General features: G+C 38.6%; 1 protein-coding gene across 4 annotated transcripts in view; it reads right to left on the bottom strand.

Moving 5' to 3' along the window:
- The window catches only part of LOC136349583 (protein doublesex-like), an 89,817-nt gene extending 69,527 nt beyond the window's left edge, over positions 1-20,290 (bottom strand). For 2 of the 4 annotated variants that reach the window (XM_066301237.1, XM_066301252.1), the window contains exons 1-2: positions 19,532-20,290; positions 5,347-5,385 (exon numbers count right to left, since the gene is read on the bottom strand). In XM_066301237.1, coding sequence (XP_066157334.1) covers positions 5,347-5,385; positions 19,532-20,039 — 547 coding nt within the window. In that variant the 5' untranslated portion in view covers positions 20,040-20,290. The remainder of the gene's footprint in view (positions 1-5,346; positions 5,386-19,531) is intronic. The other 2 variants (XM_066301245.1, XM_066301262.1) reach the window with 1 other exon arrangement.
- Between the last annotated feature and the right edge of the window lie 891 nt (positions 20,291-21,181).

Raw genomic sequence — 21,181 nt, 5'->3', positions numbered from 1 at the left:
CGATGCACTGTGACCATCACTGACGCTTACAAATTTTGTTTAATTATCTCAAGCGGTTTGGCAATTATTAATAAACTTTAATTTATTTAAATGAAACTTTGACACCCTGCACCTCCGTCGATGTTGACATTTTGAAAAAGTGCCAAAGGAAAAAAAAACTTATTTTTTGAAGCCCTGTTCGTCGGCGAAAGGGGGTAATTCCAAATCCGGAATCGCCCTGTACAGTGACGAACACGCAATGATCCAAGCTAAAAACTATATTGGATAATGCAGTATATTTGCGAAGATCAGGTACTCTTTAAAAAAACACTGATGCCATATTCAGCATCGAAACTAAGATCAAGTATGGTGAGCGCGGATACGTTCGTGTTTGGGCATAAACCATATTTAGTAGACTACGTCTCAAATTGGATCGAAACACTGTTGTTAAAAGATAAATCTTCTCAAACGATAATTGATCGCTTTTATAAGATATCTTTACACGTCTCGGGCACCCAAAGTAATGGTTGATAATTTGCGCGGTGTTTCAACCCACTGTATTTATAACATTAACGTGATAAAGATATCATAATCAAAACTTGCTCACCTCATTATCACCAAACCAAGGTGCTTTCCGAAAAAGTAGTTAATATCAGTAAACAGTTCATTAAGAACATTTTTGATGGGAATCAGGCTATAGAGAACTTTTAATGGAGCATAACAACACTCCATTAATAAATTTAAACGCATCTCCGGCTCGCAGTTACCAATGCTAGATTTACAGTTAGAACTTGCGGTAGAAAATCATGTTTATTAGTGTCCCTGTGTACAAAAACTTGGAAAAAAACTTGGATATGATAAGTACGGTAACGCGGAAACCTGGTATATTTTAATGAGAGAGATAAGGTCGTGATTGAGGCCAATAAGGAAACAATTTGGTCGAAGAACTCAGATCTTCTTGGGTCTAAAAAGATGGAAGGCTTAAATCGTTTTCCAGAAAATCAGACCGCAAAACCCTGATTTACCTCCTGATCATGAGGGTATGAGTAGTCAAAAGTGTGAAAAAATACTTGTGAAGACTAAGGATGATTTAGTGCTCTCTCCACATGAAACGCCACGTCTACGTCCTGGGCGTCTTTCAGACCTCTTCGGCGATTTGATCTTTGAAAAGGTGTTCGCTATAGAAATTTAAGAACGTCTCTAGTAAATAATCAAATGTCCAACCGCACGCACTCGTCCAACACTTACGCTAAAATACGCGCATGAAAGTATTATTTTCGTCCATGGGAGTTTTGGAGCTGCACATCGCAATGAAGCCGTGAAAAGTAATAATTTTTTCTCATGTGAATACAAAAATGCTTCGAAAAGCGGTAACACATAGCAGATCAAACCATTTTTAATCTCAAAATCGAAACTGAAATTGATGCGCTCGCAACAAGTTCTTGATTCGCATTGGTATTTTCTCAAATTTGGAAATAAAAAATCATCCGAGAGGACCAAATTTGGAAGAGGAAGAAGTTTTGAAAATTGCTCCAGAACGAACACAACACCCTCAAATTTTCGATATGAGCTTTTTACGGTTAAGTCTGTGCAAAATACGCAAAGTTTTAACAAACAATCCTTATGTGTATGTCAGGTCGGGTACCTCTGGGACCGTTCTCGTGTATAACCCGTCTGGGATCTAGAGGGAACGATTCTACCATTGGACAAACCTGATTGCTGCAACCGATTTAGCCCGCATTCCCTTTAATTGTGGTTAGTTTTTGCGTGGACCAGGGGGGATCTGTGGAAGGGGGCAAGGCGAAGTACCCAGGCATCTGGTAGACACCACATGATTTTGATTTAATTAGAGATTATTTTGAGCGGAATATTCCATTATTTCTCGGCAATATGGTCGGATGGTATGTAAAAGCAACTATGGAGATAATGATTCAATAGTTGATGAATTCGACATGTACCGAGCGTAACGATATTTGTAACCAGAAAAAATATTATCGCAAATGATTTATTTGGAGATAGGAATGTTCGTAAGAGTTTTAGTATGAAGTGTATTATTTCAAGTTATATGTGGATCTCAAAATCCGGCGAAATTTGGCTTCAGCAGGAGCAACGCATCTGTTCCACTCGAGGCAAGGAAGGGTGAATTGAGAAAATCAAGGTGTCCGACTAAAACGAGATATATCCAACTGGCGGACAGGATGTACGGTAAGAACAACGACAAATACGTACATGTAAGTATTACGATTTAGTGTTGGTTGTGACTTCCCCTGGACCATGATTAATTCGCTTCTGGAACCTTGACTAATAATATTAAAGTTATTGCAGGATAAGTATTAATGTCTTCTCCATCTCGTTCCAGATAACGATAATAATTTTGTAGCTGCCTCGACATTACCCTGCATAACTCTTATCGCATAAAAATTGCATATCAACTTGGAAAATGGCACGATGAGATCGTTCTCTCAGATACAAAGTAACGTTCAGATAAGACTCTCGCCCTTTTTAATAGCTTTTATAAAAATCCCTTATCTTAGTTGTGTAAACTACACGGGACAGGATTCAATATTGTGGATTTTGTGGCGATATAACACGCACTTTACTGCCGACAATACCCGGGTTAAAATATATATCTCAAAATAAGTCCCGAATTTAATTCGGTGGCTTCGGAAAGTTGCCATATCGCGCAGATGAAACGAGACCCTGGACATGTGGTTTTCTTGGTGTTTCAGTCTTGTTTAAGGAAGCTTTTAAATTCATTCCGCCAGGAACGATCCCAAAGGGCAATTAGTAAAATTATTATGCAGGTGCGACTGCCGCTAAGGGATGATGCGCAGACGAATTGAGACGGGCCTTTAGAAAACTGGCTCAAGCAGTGTGAGGACTCGAATTTTCCCATGACCGTCTACAAAGATGTTCATAAAAAACATTTAATAAGGGGCGCGTTGAGCTGTGCGCTAGAGCCAAAACGTGCTTAAGACGTTATGGTCCTAACGCACCCACTGCCTGAGCTACGTCGTTCTACGTATCTCGAAAACTGCAAGGCAGCAATTTGGATATACACTGGCTCGCATTATTGCCTATATCTTTTTGTAAATAAAAGCAATTTTTAATTACACTTTATTTATTTATTCATACACTTCTCCTACATTGAATAGTGTAAGTAATTGAAGATATAATTATCTCCATGTGTAAAAAAAAATTAAATATTTTATCAGCGGACAAAATAAACGCTCGCAAAAGTTTGGGTATGAGTCAAAGCATGTTTCCTTTTATTATTTTTTATTTAGTATTGTTAAAAAAAAGTTTCAACTAAAACTGGCACGAAGTGAATTAAGTGTTAGGGAGCGAAAAAACGCAATAAATTTGCATAAAGATGGATAATCCCATGCTGAAATTGGAAGCACATTGAAAAGAAATAAGTCTACAATCCAGAAAATGATCAATCGATATGGGGCCGAAGGAGGGTTTTCAAAATAAAGCACGCACGGGCCATCTGACGGAAGTTAACACAACGAGAAGAAAGACTTATACTTGTGGAAATCAAACAGAATCTCAAGAAAAGTGCTCAAAAAATCGCTGCTGAATTGCACCAACTAAATGGAGAGATGGTGCATGAAGATATAATTCGTCGAGTGTTACATCGGGGCGGTTTTAAAAGTTTTGCTCCTCGCAAGAAGCCATACGTTAACAGGCAGAATAGATTGAAGCGGTTGAAATTTGCTCAAGAATATAAAAGTTCATCTCCTGACTTCTGGGATAAAGTGATTTGGTCTGACGAAAGTCGATTCAACGTTTTTGTATCTGATCGGTGCATAAAAGTGTGGCGAAAACCAACTAGAGGATTACACCCAAGCAACACTATTAAAACAGTGGAAACCGGAGGTGGCGATGTCATGGTTTGGGGTTGTACGTCGACAGCTGGAGAGGGTAATCTTCACATAATAGATGATGGAATCATGGATCAAAAGGTCTACCTTTAACATTCTAAAGGAAAATTTAATACAAAGTACCCGAAAGTTGGGGATTGCTAGGGATTTTCACTTCCAGCAAGACAACAGCCCCAAAGGCACGGCGTGCAATGTGCGACAATGGAGAATATATATTATATAATACCACGCATTTGTTGAAAACGCCTCCTTAAAGTTCGGACTTAAACCCGATTGAACAAAGTGGTTTAAAGTCTAAAATTCGTCAGCACTCTATTCAAAGCAAAAACGGTTTAAAACGGGTTAATTTGGAGGAGCGGCCTAAGGCAACCGTCGATGTAACAAAAAAACTTGTTTATTTAATGCCAAATAGACTACCAGAAGTTTAATTTTGTTCTGTTACATGTACCGAGACGTTTGCGAGGTTCTGTTTTGTCCGCCGATGAAATATTTAATTTTTTTTTATACGCGACTATAATCATATTAGCGATACTATTGTATTTGATGTAGGAAGTGTATGAATAAATAAATAAAGTGCAATTTAAAATTGCGTTTGCTGGTAAAAAGGTATAGGCAATAATGTACATTCGAAATATACCACGACTTTTGCGAGCCCCTGTATGTGACGTACTACAATTTGGAGTCTTTGCTGCAGCTTTGCGTTGAATTCCGAGATTTATAACCGCATTACCAATTATTTAAGTAAAATTCGAAACTTGATAGAGCCATGAAATATAATATAAATATAATAATAATAATATAAATATAATAGATAAAAATCGAAAAATTGATAAAAGAGGAACATACTACAGGTGTTTTCACAATGAGATTGACAATGCATAGAGAAAAATAAATACAAACAAGGGATTATTGCGTTCCGCAAATTTTTATATTTAAGAAATGTTTGGTAGCTCCAAACCTTGTCCACAGGACAGAAAATACGAAATCACTGTCCAATTTTTCCCCCTTAAAAGTAAGTTTTTAGCGGTCAAGACAGGAAAGTTGATTTAAGGGGTTGGAGAAACCATTTTATAGTCCCTGTTATTTTGATTTTCCCATTCCCCGGTCTGTTGAGGTTGTCATTGTTATGTTGCAGACTATTGTTAGTGCAAAATTAGCTATAAAAAATTATGTGCATCTCGCGACTAACACCGTGTTCAGTAGAGTTCTACAGACTCCCAGAGCTCGATTACGGCAATTGACATCGAAAAGGCTTGGAAGTAAGATCTCCATACCTTCGAACAATTTCCCTACAAGTTCTCACGCTTTCAATCTACGCTCCACTACAACACCAGTTTTCACTTTGTAAATAGTTATTTTTAGGTCGAGAAGAACGCATTTGAAGAAGATTTAAGACACCGCGAGGTGTCATGTTTCAGAACTGTGGAGGCCCTGAATCAGTAGTTTCGTAAAGAGGTGGTCGAAGTCGTACAAAACTTACCTTCTAACACTGATTTATGCCGATAGTGGGAAGACTGACCTGAAACAATAAAATTTTCCTTAAGTCCCCGTTCAATACCATTAAATGTGCTACAACTTGGGCAGTTAATTTTATATTCACGAAATTACGATTTTTTTTTCTTCCTGCGTACTCTTCAACGTCTAGTCAACGAGCTGCAGCTCTAGATCAACGACCAAATGGCAGATGAAGGGCTTTATGAACTAAAGTTGAAGCACGGTGTACGGTTCCAGTGAGGACGGCTGTACAATCCTCAATTAACATAGACGCTTTGATTTATCGTTACGTGTTACTGTAGGCTACTTTGTATACAGGAGTCATTTTCTGCGAAAAATACTTTCACCTTTAGAATTTTTAGCAGTTAAGCAGAGGAAGATGGATATGAACTAAGTAATGATTTATCACAAAATGGAAATTTGCAAATTTTTTTTTTTTTTTTTTTAAATATATATTTAAATTAAAAGATTATCTGAAAGATCTCCTAACTGAAAACGGCGATTATTCTTAAAACTACCGAAATGCATTAAGTTGTGAAGCAACGGAACTAAATTCGGACGAAGTATTCCGAAATGCTTTCAATCAAAAACTACATCTTAATTCCACAAATAATCCGCACATGCTCAATTCCCAAAAGCACTTATTCACATTAAGTAGTGCCTATTTATAGTGAGCGATAATTGAAAAAAGCTTCACCGAAGACGCTGAACCTTAAACGTTGAGCGTTGATTAATCCACTTGCCATTTAACGTCAACCTTTTAACAACTAGATAACAACCGATGGATTAATCTAAGACATGCTTCTGATATTCGAACTCCCACCTAAGCTTTTTATTATCACATAGGAACGTAAGCTCTCAATTCCACATGAGAATGTTCTATGTGTGAATGAATTTTTGTAATCATTTGTTCCTGTTTGTAACACCGGGCTTCTGGCCCGCACACACTGATTTTTTGACACTTTTTTACTCGCCATTAAGTTGAATTTCAATCCCTTAAAAGCATTCCCAACGTTATTTCATACTGGTTTCAATATGGTGAGGCTTCTACTACTTATTCCATAGTTTTTTCTAAAATTCGCCGTTAAGGTGGTCTCCGATATGACAGGTCGTTCTTGTCCAGTGGAACCACTTGCCTTTTAAGGCACAAGCCATGTCACATGAATTGATACACTGAGCTTTTTCGAAGTTAAAGCGTTTAGTACGCAGCAGGTCGTAGAGCTCAAAAATATAGAATTTCTCCAAAAATTTACTAAAAGTGGCGACATTGCGCTAATACGAATTTTAAATCCATTGGCCTGCACGCTTCTCCGATCTAACTCCTAGCGATTTATTCCTTAGGATTATCAAAAAGAAGAATTAATTTCCTTACATGGAAGATAAAGTAGGGCCTACGATGGGATTGTAACCATCCAGGGCACTTCACGAAACTATATTTTGATTTTTGGTTTGGTATTTTTCTAAAAGGGTTAAAACATTTACCTGACTAAGAGTTTCCTACCGACTCCGTTTGACTTAATACTGCTCATTGACGCTTTAATACAAATCTGCATTTGGGTTAGTACAGGTTAGCACTAAATTAACCCATGCAGATTACTATGTTGTGGTACTCGAAACTCAATCAAACTGCACAAATTTTACGAGAGGTTTCGAAACAAACCCTTAATTAAACCCAAGTAAACGATTTAATCAGCCCTCATTATCGACAGCCCTAGCATGCCGGATATATGGTTTTACGGTTATGAAGCCATTTTAATTATTTTCAGCAAGTTAATTATTTTTTTTTCGCCTGTTATGGCTGAATGTTCAACCAGTCATCATCAAGGAGATTTAAAATGCTCTCATTTATTTAAATTAAAAAATATCTGAAGGGTGGAAAATATACAACGTCTAGTTTTTTCGACAGGAAGTCGACTAGACCTTTAAATTACTGCTAATACGATGATTTCAGAGATTATTATGGTTGGACGTATTGATCATCTTGAATAGTGCTGCTCCACATGCTTAGGAAACAGTACTGCATCGTACATACACAAGAAGGCATAAACGACGAAGTGAGGGGCAAACCGATTGACCAGGTCTTTTAAATCCCATCAGCCGAAAGTGATAATTTGATGTCATTAAAATTTTTTTTTAATGATCAAAAATGCTGTTTGACGAATATGAATTAACCCAACGACCTTCCATTTTTGTGTTATATGCGACATACTTTAATGCCCTTACCGAACGGCTCAGCTTTCCACAAGGACACCTTGGCTGAGCCTTGCTCGCGTACACACGCAGAAGAACGTTCTAAATCACCCTGTATGCGATTCTTCCGTCCAAATCGAAGATTGCTTTGAAGGTCAGTAACATCTTCTAAACCTGCCACGCCTCTCTAGATTTGGAGTAATTAGCATTATATGGTTCATCACCAGCAGTTTTCACGCTGTTGTAAGAAATTTTTGATCCGTGACAAAAGCTCGAAGAATGAATGGCGATGGGCCTTCGACGGAACGTACATGATGACCAGCTTTGGACGACCAACGTTTTGTCCAAATAATGCCATATGTACGTGGTGGTCTATTAAAAAAACCAATATCAGGCTGAAACGCCACGTAATTTTGGAATGCCTTGCTTGTACTGAGCAGCACTGTATGGTACATTACGTTCGTCGTGAGGCCCCCCCCGTACATTTTTAGACCTAAGCGCAGGGTATGTCAATATCAATTGAGTCAAAATATGACGCCTTTGTAAGAGAACCTTATTCCAATAACGAACATTAACAAAGACACAGGGCGTTTAAATTTTTTTCCTTTTTTCTCACTTCTCCCTTCCCATTTTTGAGATTTTAATCCATAAGATAAAAGTAACAATCTACCGGGAAATCGTTTGGAGGTCAGACCCCCCATTTATTCCGCAACAATCATTTACGTCACAAGTCCAGTAAGTGACCGTACGAAGTTTCTGGGGAGCTAACGAGTGCTGTAACACCCAATGGATGCGCATTTTAAAGACTTTTTTCCACTGCAAGCGTTAAAATACTTTATTAACGAGAATGGGTGTGCTGAATGTCTATGAATGGAACACAGTTGCTTGCCTTTTCCCGAGTGTTGCTCCTATAACAATTGCGTGACACATATATGGGTCGTTATTTACCAGCGAGCCACCAGGGTACACTGATTATACTGTAATTTTGTCATGTCATGGTGATAGCTGCAACACTTGAACTTAAAGAATTGTGTTTTATAGCTGATATGGGAATGTTAATTTTAGTATTCTTCAAATTGCCAGTAAAGCTGTATGTAAATGTGAACCTTCTTGAAATGCAAGGAAAGTCTCGAGAGATGAACTGCAGACTCGCACCTCAGCAGACGTCAATGGTAAGGTAGGTAATGTAGAGAAGATTGATGGTAGCGCGGATATATAGAGCGGATGATTTTGAATTTTGGACTAAACCTCGAATTCCTTCTTTTCAACGTACAGTGTGAATCATCGATGTAGGGGAGCAGAAGTGCCGCGGAAGCTACATCTTGTGTCATCCTCGACCGTATTGCAACTCCCTTTGGTATTTAGCATAGGGCAAAGCAAGGGCGCACGAGGAATGGTCCTCATTTTTCTGAATTCGTTTCTCGAAGTCGTGTCCCTGTAAATCGTAACATTACAAGTTTGAAGAGATCTCAGTTTCTGCGATACGGACATGGACTATAATGATATGTTGTGATACGTTTACATCCGTTACGAGGGATTGCATAACTCGTGGTACCGGCATGCTCCAACGACAACAATTACGTCTACCGTTTGTGTGCGGCGGTTTAATAAATAATTTTACTTTCATTGAAATGGAAAAATTCCATCATCGGACCCCTGGCGAGGGCGGCAGATTTCCTCAGCAAATTTAACTTTATGGGTTTGGACTGTGAACGCTTCAGCGAAAACGTAGAAATGTGTATGGAAAAATTAGTGGTGAAGGTGCCAGTTGCAGTGACGGAAAACCGGCTCACAACGCTCAGCCCTGCAAGTCCTACCATCCTGAACACTGTTGCGCTATGCACTTATTCCAGCGACAAAGGGCTTCTGCATGAAATCAATTTCATGGGAGAAAACACTGAATTGAGTCATTTTATTTAAAACTGTAAAAAACAAACGAAAATTACAGATATTTGAATAAATAATGGGTTTTTGTCATTAATACGTAAATATAAATAAGTTAGAAGCCGTGCTAAATTATTTACGTTTTATTATTTATATCTTAAAGCTTTAAATTTCTTAAATTTGCGCGTTTTCTTCACGTTTTTTAATCATAAAAAAACAAGTCTTAAGTAACGACGACCGGACGCATCGACCCCCTCTACTCTCCCCCCTCGCCGCCGATATATTCGACTTTCACTGTATATTTTCATTCACTCTAATTGTCGATGAACATTGAATAATGCGCCCATAAAGGGGATTGTTGTAGTGTTTTGAATTTTCTGATGTAGTAGTGATATTATTAAAACCGCACGTTTTACAACCAGGGGGCGTCGTTATATTTTTACGGCCCGTCGCTCGCGGCAACGGACCATAAAGTTACAATAACGTCCGTCGTTCTCGACAGCAAGCAGTCAAGAAATAATAACGGCTGCTAATTTCTGAATTGCTTTTAACCAAATAATTAAGTATAATATTATTCAACCTGCACCTAATTAATTAAAGGCAGCTAAATTTAAAAAAATATCAATTGTGCGTAAAAAGTTGTATCCGCAACGGGCCGAAAGGAGGACGATTACGCCTTCGATTGAATAAAGTTTGTGTAACCTTCTTTTTTCGGCCCTCTACGCGTAAATAACTATTTAAGTATGAGCTCTGTGATTTTTCTCGTAAAAACTTTAGTGCAATCTTTCCAGGCTCTTTCCGCATTCCAGCTAGGCGTACAATTTATTGCCTCGTAAATTTTTCGAACACACAATTAGCGATTTACGATAAGCCACAGATTTTTATTTAAAATAAATGGAGCAGGAAGTGCTTCTTTTTGAAAAATTCTATTTTTTGGCATCCACGACAATCGATTGTCACACTGTTCGTGGCGGCCCTCTCAAACTAGCAGATGCTTGATTTAACGCGCGTCTTGAGTTACTGCGCACGCTTCATAGTGAGAGAATCGCATTGTATTTTTAAAGCAGCGTAATCCCGAAAATCGTTTAAAATTTCCATGGCGAGGCGCCATTTTTGGTTTTGCATCGAAAATTTTGCTATATCGAGCCCTCCACGGTACATCGAACAGGCGATTTTTTGATAAAAATCAAAATTTTGGGTATAAAATGGGAAAATCTATACACCCCCTCCCCTTTCCGTTCCTTCACGTCGTCAACATCACACCACGTTACGGAAACACTTTCGCGTCGTGCGATCGCTCTACGACGTGCGCTCAATACTCCTCAACAGAGAAATACGAGACGGGATTATGTACGTCACGATCCTTACCTGGTGAGATCGTTTCGTACGCAGCGCGCCGAAAAAATCACCATTTTCTCGTATTTTTTTACGCATTTGACAACAGACAAAGTGACCAATGGCCTGTTTCAAGTGATCTTCAGATTAAAATTAGTCCCTCCGGGCACAGTAAGGAGTAAATGGCGGTAAAAAACCTGACACGAGTTTACTTCCAAACGCGATTTATTGTTAAAAATTGTGTGAAAAATTTAGTCAATAAATCGAGTATGAAGGTAAACCCGTGTCAAGTTCGTTGGTGCGAAAGGGAAAAATGTAGTTCAAGCAAGAGTAGCTGTGCAGTTCTTAAATGATAGATCGCTCAAAAAGGCCCGACAATGTTATTTTACAACAATATTACAGTAACAGGTAAATATTGTAATATTCGATTTACAGGCCGCAAACCACTAAGTAAACAGACAAAATAGATATTCTCGGAGAGTACAAAATAGAACGTTATTGCCCTTCGCTAGTAAGTACGAATAATTTCGTTCTCGTTTCTCTCGAACACCTCGAAAACGGCCGTGTTGTTACTATTTTAAAATTTTTTTAAAATTATTGCTATGGTTATCGTAACTACGCAGCAGTAAATATAATATGTCTAGATTTCATTACTGCTCATCAGGTTGCTTCGTGGGCCATAACTGCTGCGCAGCTAGGAATCAGGCTGGACCGTGTGGAAAAATGCAAGAGCACAAGAGCGAGCCTCAAAGTTTGGGATGGTAAAAGGCGACTGCGCCTGAGCTGCGTCTTGCCGATAAAAAATTTTCTCAAAGTTTTTTAACATACTCCAAAGAGATGCTGACTAAATAATAAGAAAATATCGTCAAATGGTGATTAGTAAAATTATGAGTTGAACATGAAATTTTGCTTGAACATCCCCGCTTGTTCAGGTCGTCCGGCAGCTCACCCAGCAGCATACCTTCGAAGAGACAAACATCATCAACTTATCATCGTGGCGATAACAAAACTAGAGCGTTTGCTCCTGAATCTTTGAATGTAGACACTGGCAACGAATCCTTATTGGGAACATAAAAATCAGTTCTCGCACATTCCATCTAAAATTATTACAGCTATCTCACTTCAACTGTTCTTTTCATGTTCAAAGCAATATTATTTATATTTACAACTTGTAAATGCTGCTTAACTTTGAGTGCAATTGCACAGAAATGCTATTTCAGTGAACCGGGAGATAAAAGAAATAAAGTTTAAGATTAAATACTAATTTTGCCTCGAACTTTACTTTTTATCGTGTTTATACTGCATGTCTCAGATTTTATGTGACAGCAAATCTCGTATAAGAAGTCCAAGAAGAATCGTTTAAGTACAAAAGTCATAAGATGGAGGCATAGACTGGGCATAATTTAAAATATACGGCGTGGCTCAAAAAAGATGCATTGTTTCGACTTCGATATTTAATGTTCCGGTCAAGTTGTCAGCCGTCGTAACTTCCGAAGGATTTCAATTACGGCGAGTGGCTTTCGCGTGGTCATTTTGACCTTAAAGGACACGTGGGAATTCCAGAATTTTCGTCACTTCCGGCAAATTTCTGGCGATGATCGTGCGTCCGACTCTCCTCGAGAACCTTAGGGGCGAGAGCCACTGTGCGTTGAGCCACATTTCAAAAACTGATATCTCGAAAACGGTTGAAATTCGGTACGTGAACGTGCGCGGCGGGTTACCGGGAACGTTATTATGGTTCAAAGGCAGATCAGAAAATGTGAAAATGGACGAAAAGCTCACCGCTAAGGATTCTTTTGAGCAATTCCGTATATTTAAAATTACGCCGCATAAAACCTGGGACAGACTGTGCAAGGTGTTAGTTAAGTCTGTAGCCGAACTTTAAAGGATGATTCTAAGACGGAAAGCTTTTATAAACATAGGTCCGACAATGCTTCATTTTCAAGATATAAAGTGTAAAACTTCTTTTATCGTATTGTTGGTAAAAACCTTAATAACCCACTAGCGGATTTCATTGAAATTTCGCAGCGTCATTTATGGTTACTGTTGTTATTTATGGGCGACGAACTTCTTTCCAATTTTTATCTTTTTGTCGCATTGAGCACAACTAAAAATAAAGCTCTTTTGTCCCTTAAATTTTTAGTCGCTTGATGCGAAATGAAGGATAAAAGTTTTAAAATGTCAATGGCACATTGATAACAATTTCAGCCAAGGCCGCTCCTGGCCCCATCAGGTTTTCAGCAAAAAACGATTTTTTTGAGAAAAATTCGACACCCTGTATCTTGCAGCCGAAGCATCGCTGGACCTGCGTTCGTATAAGCTTTTCGTATTAGAATCGCTATAAAAATCGCCCCTTGAAGGTTCGGCCAGGTACTTGAACAACAACCTGTACATCATACAGCTATACAGACACTATTATTAAATTTGACCTAATGATATATCTAATTAGTTGCACGCAGGAGGAACTGTCCGACTAAAAAATTGCATAATTTGTATATTAACTGTGAAGCTTATACTCGTCAAAAGAAGAAAATATGCGGCATTAACTCGGTATTAGCATAATATTTTCTCCCCTTAATTTAATCCATTTATCATATTTTTTGCTGTAATGCTTATTAATTTAAATGTAATTTGGTTTTATGAAGATAGCTTTGATTAAATAAATATATAATTATCATCTTTCAGCGTTCACAGCCTGACGTTCCAGCCAGTTGCTCTTTCGCGAGAGACACGGGCAAAAGCCAAATCCACCGGAAGACTATTTTTCCCCGAGGAGCTGGTTGACGAATGACCTCACGTCGCTGACCTCAAGAATTTGATGAGCCGCACCACGTTCAGTTTCCATAATGTCTTCACTTCCATTGTCAACTCCTGATATTTGTTCATTCCCTCCGTTTTCCTTGCGAACATGTTGGGCAGCTGGGACCTCAACATCAATCGAATGGAAGGTCTGCGACGTTCTGTCCAGCAATGCGATGGATGGTCTTTTCAACTCGTAGATCATAATACAACTTATGCTGTTTGTTCTTCGATACCGATCCCGGTGAATAGAAATAACACTATCGATTGTCGGAATGGAGGTGCCAATACTCGATGGATCACTTCTGCTATTGAATTGCTCCTGCTGTTAACGTAGGCGCCGTTTCCTCGAAAAGTTTACAACCAGAAGCTACATGTTCTGCAATTTCTACGAATAAATGGCATTTCATGTATTTATCGTCCTTGGAATTGGAATCCTTTAGTATAAATATATTTTTTATAGTTATTAGGTCTTTTAACTTGATTTTGTATTCCAAATATAAAATCCTCTCTATCAATGTTCAGTTGCTCAACTTATCAGCAAAAATTTCTATGCCCTTGATTCACCTATTTGGTCTTGGTTTACGACCGTATACGTGTGTCTGCCTTCTATAGAGCTGTGTACCATCCCATTCTATTTTCGTTATATCTGTTCCATTTTCCAGTTGTACGTGTGGTACATTTTGGATAGAGTTTGATCTAATGGAGTGTTTTTGGTAATCCCTTGCGATGATTTATCTTTTTATACACGCATGGTCTTATATTTATTCATTCTAACTCATATAGCTATATATCTGATCAAATTTTACACATAGTTTCCAACAATTTTTTTTTATTATAGCTCAGAAGATCCTTAGAGTTTAAATGTCATCCATATACATGAGATGGTTTATTGCATGTAACGATGTTCCAACTTTCATTTTATTTCCATCTTGCACGCGATTTAGAACTCTAGAGAGAGAATTTAACGATATACCACAGTGCACTTAAGACATAACCCTGAAATGTCCCTCTGTTAACATTAATTGGTTCTGTTTCTATGACATCATCGCTAGCTTTAAGATTCTCCATTTCATTCACTGTTAACGAGAGGGAGTTCCGTGTGTAAAAATATGGGGTGGTCCATTTGAAACGGACCACCTGAAATATCTTAATGGAGTTTTTTTCTTCGGAAAACCCCGAGACGCGTCAATTTGGTATTTAAGGGCGACATTTTTGGATCATAAATTCGGAGGTGTAGAGTCACCATTCAAAATCTGAAATGGCACGGGGGGTCAAGTGGCACATCAAATCAAAGGTATTTCAGTTCTCTTTACAGGTATGCTGAAATGTTTTTGCTCCGCCTTTAGATTACGGTAAAAACACCATTTTAAAATTTTGATGAAATAAATCGAAAAAAAGGATTAAATTTAATAATAACATACTCACCAATACTACAAAAAAATGATGTTCGTCATCGAATTCTTGAAATAAGGTGATGGGTTTTGTTAGCATTGACCAGGTAATTTTATTCCGATTATACACTGATCAGAGTTGTAGCGCGAAATATGTCGATTCATCCGACGATTGAAAGTATCATGGTTCACCCCACTGCGCGGAGGATTGAAATTGTACCCATCTATTTCAAAAACGATGAAATAGCCCGAGTAACTGCAAGGCATCCTGGTAAGGATCTGGGTCATCCCTACGTGATTTTAACTACCATGAATTTAACATCTACATTCATGGAGACGGGGTCCGTTGCTAACAAAAAACACGAAAAGCGACACATCGACACCAACAAGGCAGCACAGATCGCAATGTTGGGACATATAGAACTGAATCATGTCATTTAGGAAAATTGATTTCAAGTACCCGAGAATTAGGAGCAACATCGGGTATTCCACGTAGTAGCAAGCATAATTTCCATCCCCATAAGATGCATCTCATTCATGAGCTCAACGCAGACGATCCAGATCGGCATATGGAATTTTGTTGAGGTGATGAGTGAAATCATTTCGAACGATCCCAATTTGTTACATTCTGTACGCAGTTCCTGTACGTATCTTTTTGGATCAACATTTTCCCGGACATTAGATCGGTAAAAGAGGTGTCTCATTGAATGGCCCCCAAAATCGCCTGATTTAACGCCATTGGACCTTTTCTTATGGGGCCGTTTAAAAATTGTCGTTTGTAAAACTTCATCTACCTCTTTAGACGGTTTTCACCACCGAACAGCGATAACATGTGGTGAAATAACTCCCGGAATGCTGAGAAATGTTCCGGAAGAGGTTGAATAAAGACTTTATTATTTTACGGAAGTAAATGGGTCGAAATGTGAACGCTTGATTAACTAAAGACAATATTTAAATTTTATTTCTTCGATGTATTTCACCGATGTTTTAAAATGGTTTTTGTAGAACTGTTTTAAAACATACTTGTGAAGAGAATTGAAGTAACTCTGATTTGATGTGCCAATTGACCTCCGTGCCATTTAAGATTCTTGAAGGGGGTGTCACCCCGTTTAGGGGGATGACTCCACACCTACGGATTTATGATCCAAAAATGTCCCCCTTAAAAGTAAAACTGACGTGTCTCGGGGCTTTCGCAAAAATTCCATTCGAGATATTTCAGGTGGACTGGTTCAAAGAGGCCACCCTGCATGTCTGGCTTATACCTTCTTCAGTCAACTATGGAGGATCATGTCGAATGCTTTCTGATAATTAACATAAGGGACATGAATGGTTTAGTAATTTTAATTAAAATTTTTGATTATTATCGCACCCGCAGTAAATCGTTCTTTACATCCTTGGCTTCCCTCTCTACCCACTTTTATTCTTCGGTCGACACTGGTAACGGTAGATAATTGGACATAATATTATTTTTAATAATACTCAATGTTCATTTATTTCATCCATGAGAAAGACGTGGTTGATTGAGACCTACCTTGGCGGTTGCTGGTTGAGTCCGAAAAACGGTTCGAACAGGGTTCCGCGTATCTAGTGGTGTCATTCTCACCAGTCGGACTTTGTCACCATTCATGTCTCGACCATGTCAGTATTAGAAACACTGGTCACAAACTCTCTCCTGGCATAAGAAGTTCAAAAGCAATGAATCGCATTCTTTTAAATAAGTAATGAATTAATATTATTCGGGCTATTGGACCTTGATATTTCGGGCCGAGGGTGAACGGTAATGTTGACATTATGAACTTCCCACAGAAGTTCCAGAATGCCACCGAACGACGTGGTTTCCCCAATTTCAAAATAATATTGTTTAAAAGGGGGAGTGAACATTAAGCCATAACATCGTAAATCGAACCAAATTAGCTGTATATAGTGCAGAGGTACCATTCGCAATTGTTTTTGAGTTACTTATCAGGTAAATAGATGTTCACACTTGAAATAAATAACTTTCCTCGAGTACGAATGTGAAGTTATTATTTTCGGAACAACACGTGTAAACGAGGTGGCCGGCGGTGTTCAGTTGTATCCCCCCCCCTTCTGCAGCCTCTTGTCTCTACCTCTTCCTCATGCTATCACTCTCAGCAGCGCTCCTAAGGGTACCTTGGCGATGGCCTCAGGCCATGATGTCCACCACGAGTCCCAATATTCATGAATTCGGAAGCAGCCACAAAATTAGGTCATGAGAGCCTTATCAAAAGTCTCGTCTTCAAATGAAATATGCATTACGAGAAAGAAAAATTTTGTTTAATTGATAAACTGATGTCCGCAAATCTATAATTTTTGAGATGGAGAATGTTAGAGAGTTTCAACGTCTTGTACCTTAGAAATAGACTTTTTGAGCACTCGATCGTTAAAAAAACTGTATTTCTTTCTTTGAATGATTTACCTCTATGGTTGATCCGTATACTACCCTTCTTCAACAATACTTCCCATCGCAGAAAACTTCTCGGGTTGGAGGTTGTATAGTTTTAACAGCAATTGATTTGTTACATACCAAAATCACTTAAAGTTTTTCCTCAAAATGCTGTCTCATGGTAGAAACGTCCAAAAGAAGCTTTTTATTTCAACATCACCAGTTGTTGCAAGAGTAGTTTTTATCTTGAGGAGATGTTGCAACGCACAACTTTTTTAAATTAAATTTTGACTACTAAAAGTGTCTGTACAATTTGATTAAAAATCGGAGAGACGATTTCGAAGAAGTTTTTATTGCTTTCCTTGTTTTTATTGACACCCTGTAACGTAAATATTACACATTTCTAGACAGAAACTTTGTTAAACAGACTAGATTTATTTTTCATCATCAAATTGACTTTAGCACCATAACTCACAAACACCCTATAGGGTCGGAAACTTTTAAGCAACATTATTAATCATCGTTTTACCACACACAGTTACATGGAAGTATTATAACTTCACGGTGTGATAATATAAATATTCTTTTCGAACGTAACAATTTGTTTTCATAAGAAACATATTTCGAGAACACAAGGACCAGGACTATTTACTCTAAAGGTTAAATTACATCTGTCGTTTATCTCTTATATATTTATATTATGTTTTCAAACTGAAATATGTGGTAAATCAACGAAAATAAGTGTATTTTTATGATAAAACTATACTGTCCGTTAACTAGCAATTTTCGAGATACGGGGTGTCCAAAGTTTCATTAAAAAAAATGTTTTATCTTTAAAATCGCTAATGAGAGTTTTATGAAATTTTACGAACATTTACATCAAATCAAAAAACACACATAAATGCAAGAAAGTGTTTCTTTAATACGCAGCATCAACAGCAATATTTTTTATCCGTTGATAGAAAAAGTGATGCTTTAGCGACATAAAAACAGGTTGTAAACTGTCACTTTTAAGGTTCGGCCTGTAAAGTAACTCTTTTACTGCTTAGGAATTAAACAGCTCTTCAATCATTATAGAGTTCAGAAATAAGCGGCAAAAAATAATTTCCTTCCTGGGCTGTAACATCATATGCAAATATATGTAATTTTGAATTTAAAAAAAAAAAAAAAAAAAACATTTTAATTGATACCACTTGGGAAAAAATTGCGTTCTTTACTCAGCTTGGATTCGGCAATAAATGTCGCTGCGGGAGCAAATTTGCCACTTTTCGCTTTGTGAAATAAATAACTATTTGCAAATAGTAATCGTTTTTTTAGAGCAAGCTTTTAATGATCTTTCGAGTTATCTACTAAATTTAAAAAAGGCTTAAATCACCTACTGCAATTAACTTTAATAGCCCAATGTTTACTTCGCTCAAATTATCTTTAATAGGCATCAGACGAAAAATTTGCAATTTTTTAAATAACAATTGAAATAAATTTGGAAACTAAAAAAACGATATCTGCTCAACCCCCCATTCCTCCTTTTAAGCTCCATTCTAACTTTGACACAATTCCAGTCATTTTCCAGCAATCCCTCGAATATTCTCTATTTAACCGGGCGACCACACTTGTAGATTTTTTACTTTTTCTTTAGATTTAGAAATTAAATTTAAATGCTGTAAATACAAGAAACAAGGCAAGAACGGCTTAATACGGAAGAGCTGCTTAACACTGAAAGAACTGCGTAATACGGAAATCTTGGCAGAATTGTAATGAGAATTCCAGCCAAGCAAAAAAATTCTGTACTACCTTCAATAGGAAAAGCCTCCTGAAACTGTATGAAGCAATGTAATGAGCACATAAGCATGTAAGTTAGTTCGGGTCAGTCAAGCCAAAGGTGCTAATAAGAATCAACAAATTATATGGGACAGGACTTCCACAAATTCCAAAAATCATTGTGTCCATGATGGTACCTTAAATTCAACGAATGGAACGTTCTGTTATGCAAAATACAATAGAGCAGACACGCATCTCAGCAGCATCTTCGCCATCATATAATCTCAATCGACATTAATTTTTTTTTTAATAACACTCATCCTGAGTACCATCGGTCCGAGACTGCCCGGGCCCAAACTTCACTCGAGTGTTAAGCGATGGACATGGGGTAGCACATAACAACTCACCTCTATAATCATATGAAATAACTTCGTTACTCCCAATTCCCATGGGCATGGAGGTGCTAGTTGCCGGTGCAGCCAGTACCGGAGAAGCTCTCCGACTGGGCGGTATGGGCGGATTCGAACATTGCGACGAGGCGGATGAATCACAGTCCAAACTCACAGGTTGCATGGGACTTGGAATCTTCTGAGGCACGGACAACAAGTTCATATCCCGAGACACGTCCAAATTTCCGTTCTTTAACATCGCCTCGTCTTGGGCCTGGGCCCTCCTAAGGGCCGTCTGCATGGCCATAACCCTCTGCCTCTCCGAGGTCAATTGACACTTTTGACACTTGCACGAGCGGTACATGCAGTACCGCTTATGGCCTTTGAGGGCGATCTTTTTACGGTGGTTCCGGCACCGGGCGCAATTGGGAGGCGTCCGCGGGGCAGACGACGAGGACGTACTGGAATTCTTCGAGGTGGTACCAATCTCCATTTTGGTTTCGTAATCTTGAGAATCCGAGGACATGGCACTGGAATTCACCGAGTTCACACCACTAGGGAAAGAGGAACGCGCCGAGTGAAGAATCCGGAGATGGTACGACTGAGCGTCCGACCGGTACGATTCGCGAATTCCCCAACTGGCAATCCGTCACTACGAAGTCAGGACGAAGTATAAGAAGAGAAATGCATTGAAAATGCAGCGGCAGCGAGCCCGACGGGGACGAATTTACGACTTTAAACGTGGTGGGGACTTGCATGTGCGGACTGCAATTCGAAGCCGCGTTTTATGTGGTAATAACATCGGGAACTGAGTTTTGATGGCAGGTACGACAGGGCCGGATTTCGATTTTTAAGTTCTCCAGCTAGTTCTCGAGCGATTATCTCGATCTTGAACTTCTGAGGAAACGTACGTATATCGATTTAGATGGAGTGCACGGATAGGGTGTTACTCAATCGTGCAGGTACTTTTGAGCAAAAGTTTAACTGCCTCAGGTCTGCCGTTCAGGACGGCCCTTACAATGGACGATCATAAATTTCTCGTTGAGGTAGCTCTAAAACGGCATATAAATTATTATACATTCATATATCGAACAGAAATCATCAGATTCAATATTTGAGGCTCTCGTCGCGCAAACACACCAAATTACCTACGTGTATCTCTTCTTCACTGGGTGAAAACCGCGTCGCAAAGTGATATTTTACCAAGAACTTGTGTTTCGGCATGAGCCAACCCGAGGATATTTTGAGCAGTTAGATCCCGTCGAAAATTTTCAATAATTGATAACTATTTGTAATTTGCGCCAAATGTGCAGACGTCACGTGACACTCCCTCACTACGCACAACTTCCTTATCTGCCATTTTAAGATCTTTAGCCGCCGTCCATGGTCAAATTTGACCAGGGACCCGATATTGCGGTCAAGTTTTTTCTAATGTGTCAAATTTCTTTAAGTGAAAACAGACCAGAATTTTTCAAGCATCACGAAAGTCCTGTCGGTTGCTTTTCACAAATGTGCCATTATTGGGTAGTTGCACTAACGGTTCTTCATGTACAGGGAGTAGTATTTAATGAATGTGGAAAGTTCATCTGAGAAAATAGCACTTCTTTCAACTGGTACGTAATTGGCTATTAAGCTCTTTCGCGAAAAATGGTCAGTCGTACCAGGAAA

The sequence above is a fragment of the Euwallacea fornicatus genome, chromosome 2 (genome assembly GCF_040115645.1).
Source record: "Euwallacea fornicatus isolate EFF26 chromosome 2, ASM4011564v1, whole genome shotgun sequence".
Lineage (NCBI taxonomy): Eukaryota > Metazoa > Arthropoda > Insecta > Coleoptera > Curculionidae > Euwallacea > Euwallacea fornicatus.
The sequence above is the reverse complement of the archived record's forward strand: the minus strand, read 5'-3'. Positions and strand labels throughout refer to the sequence as shown.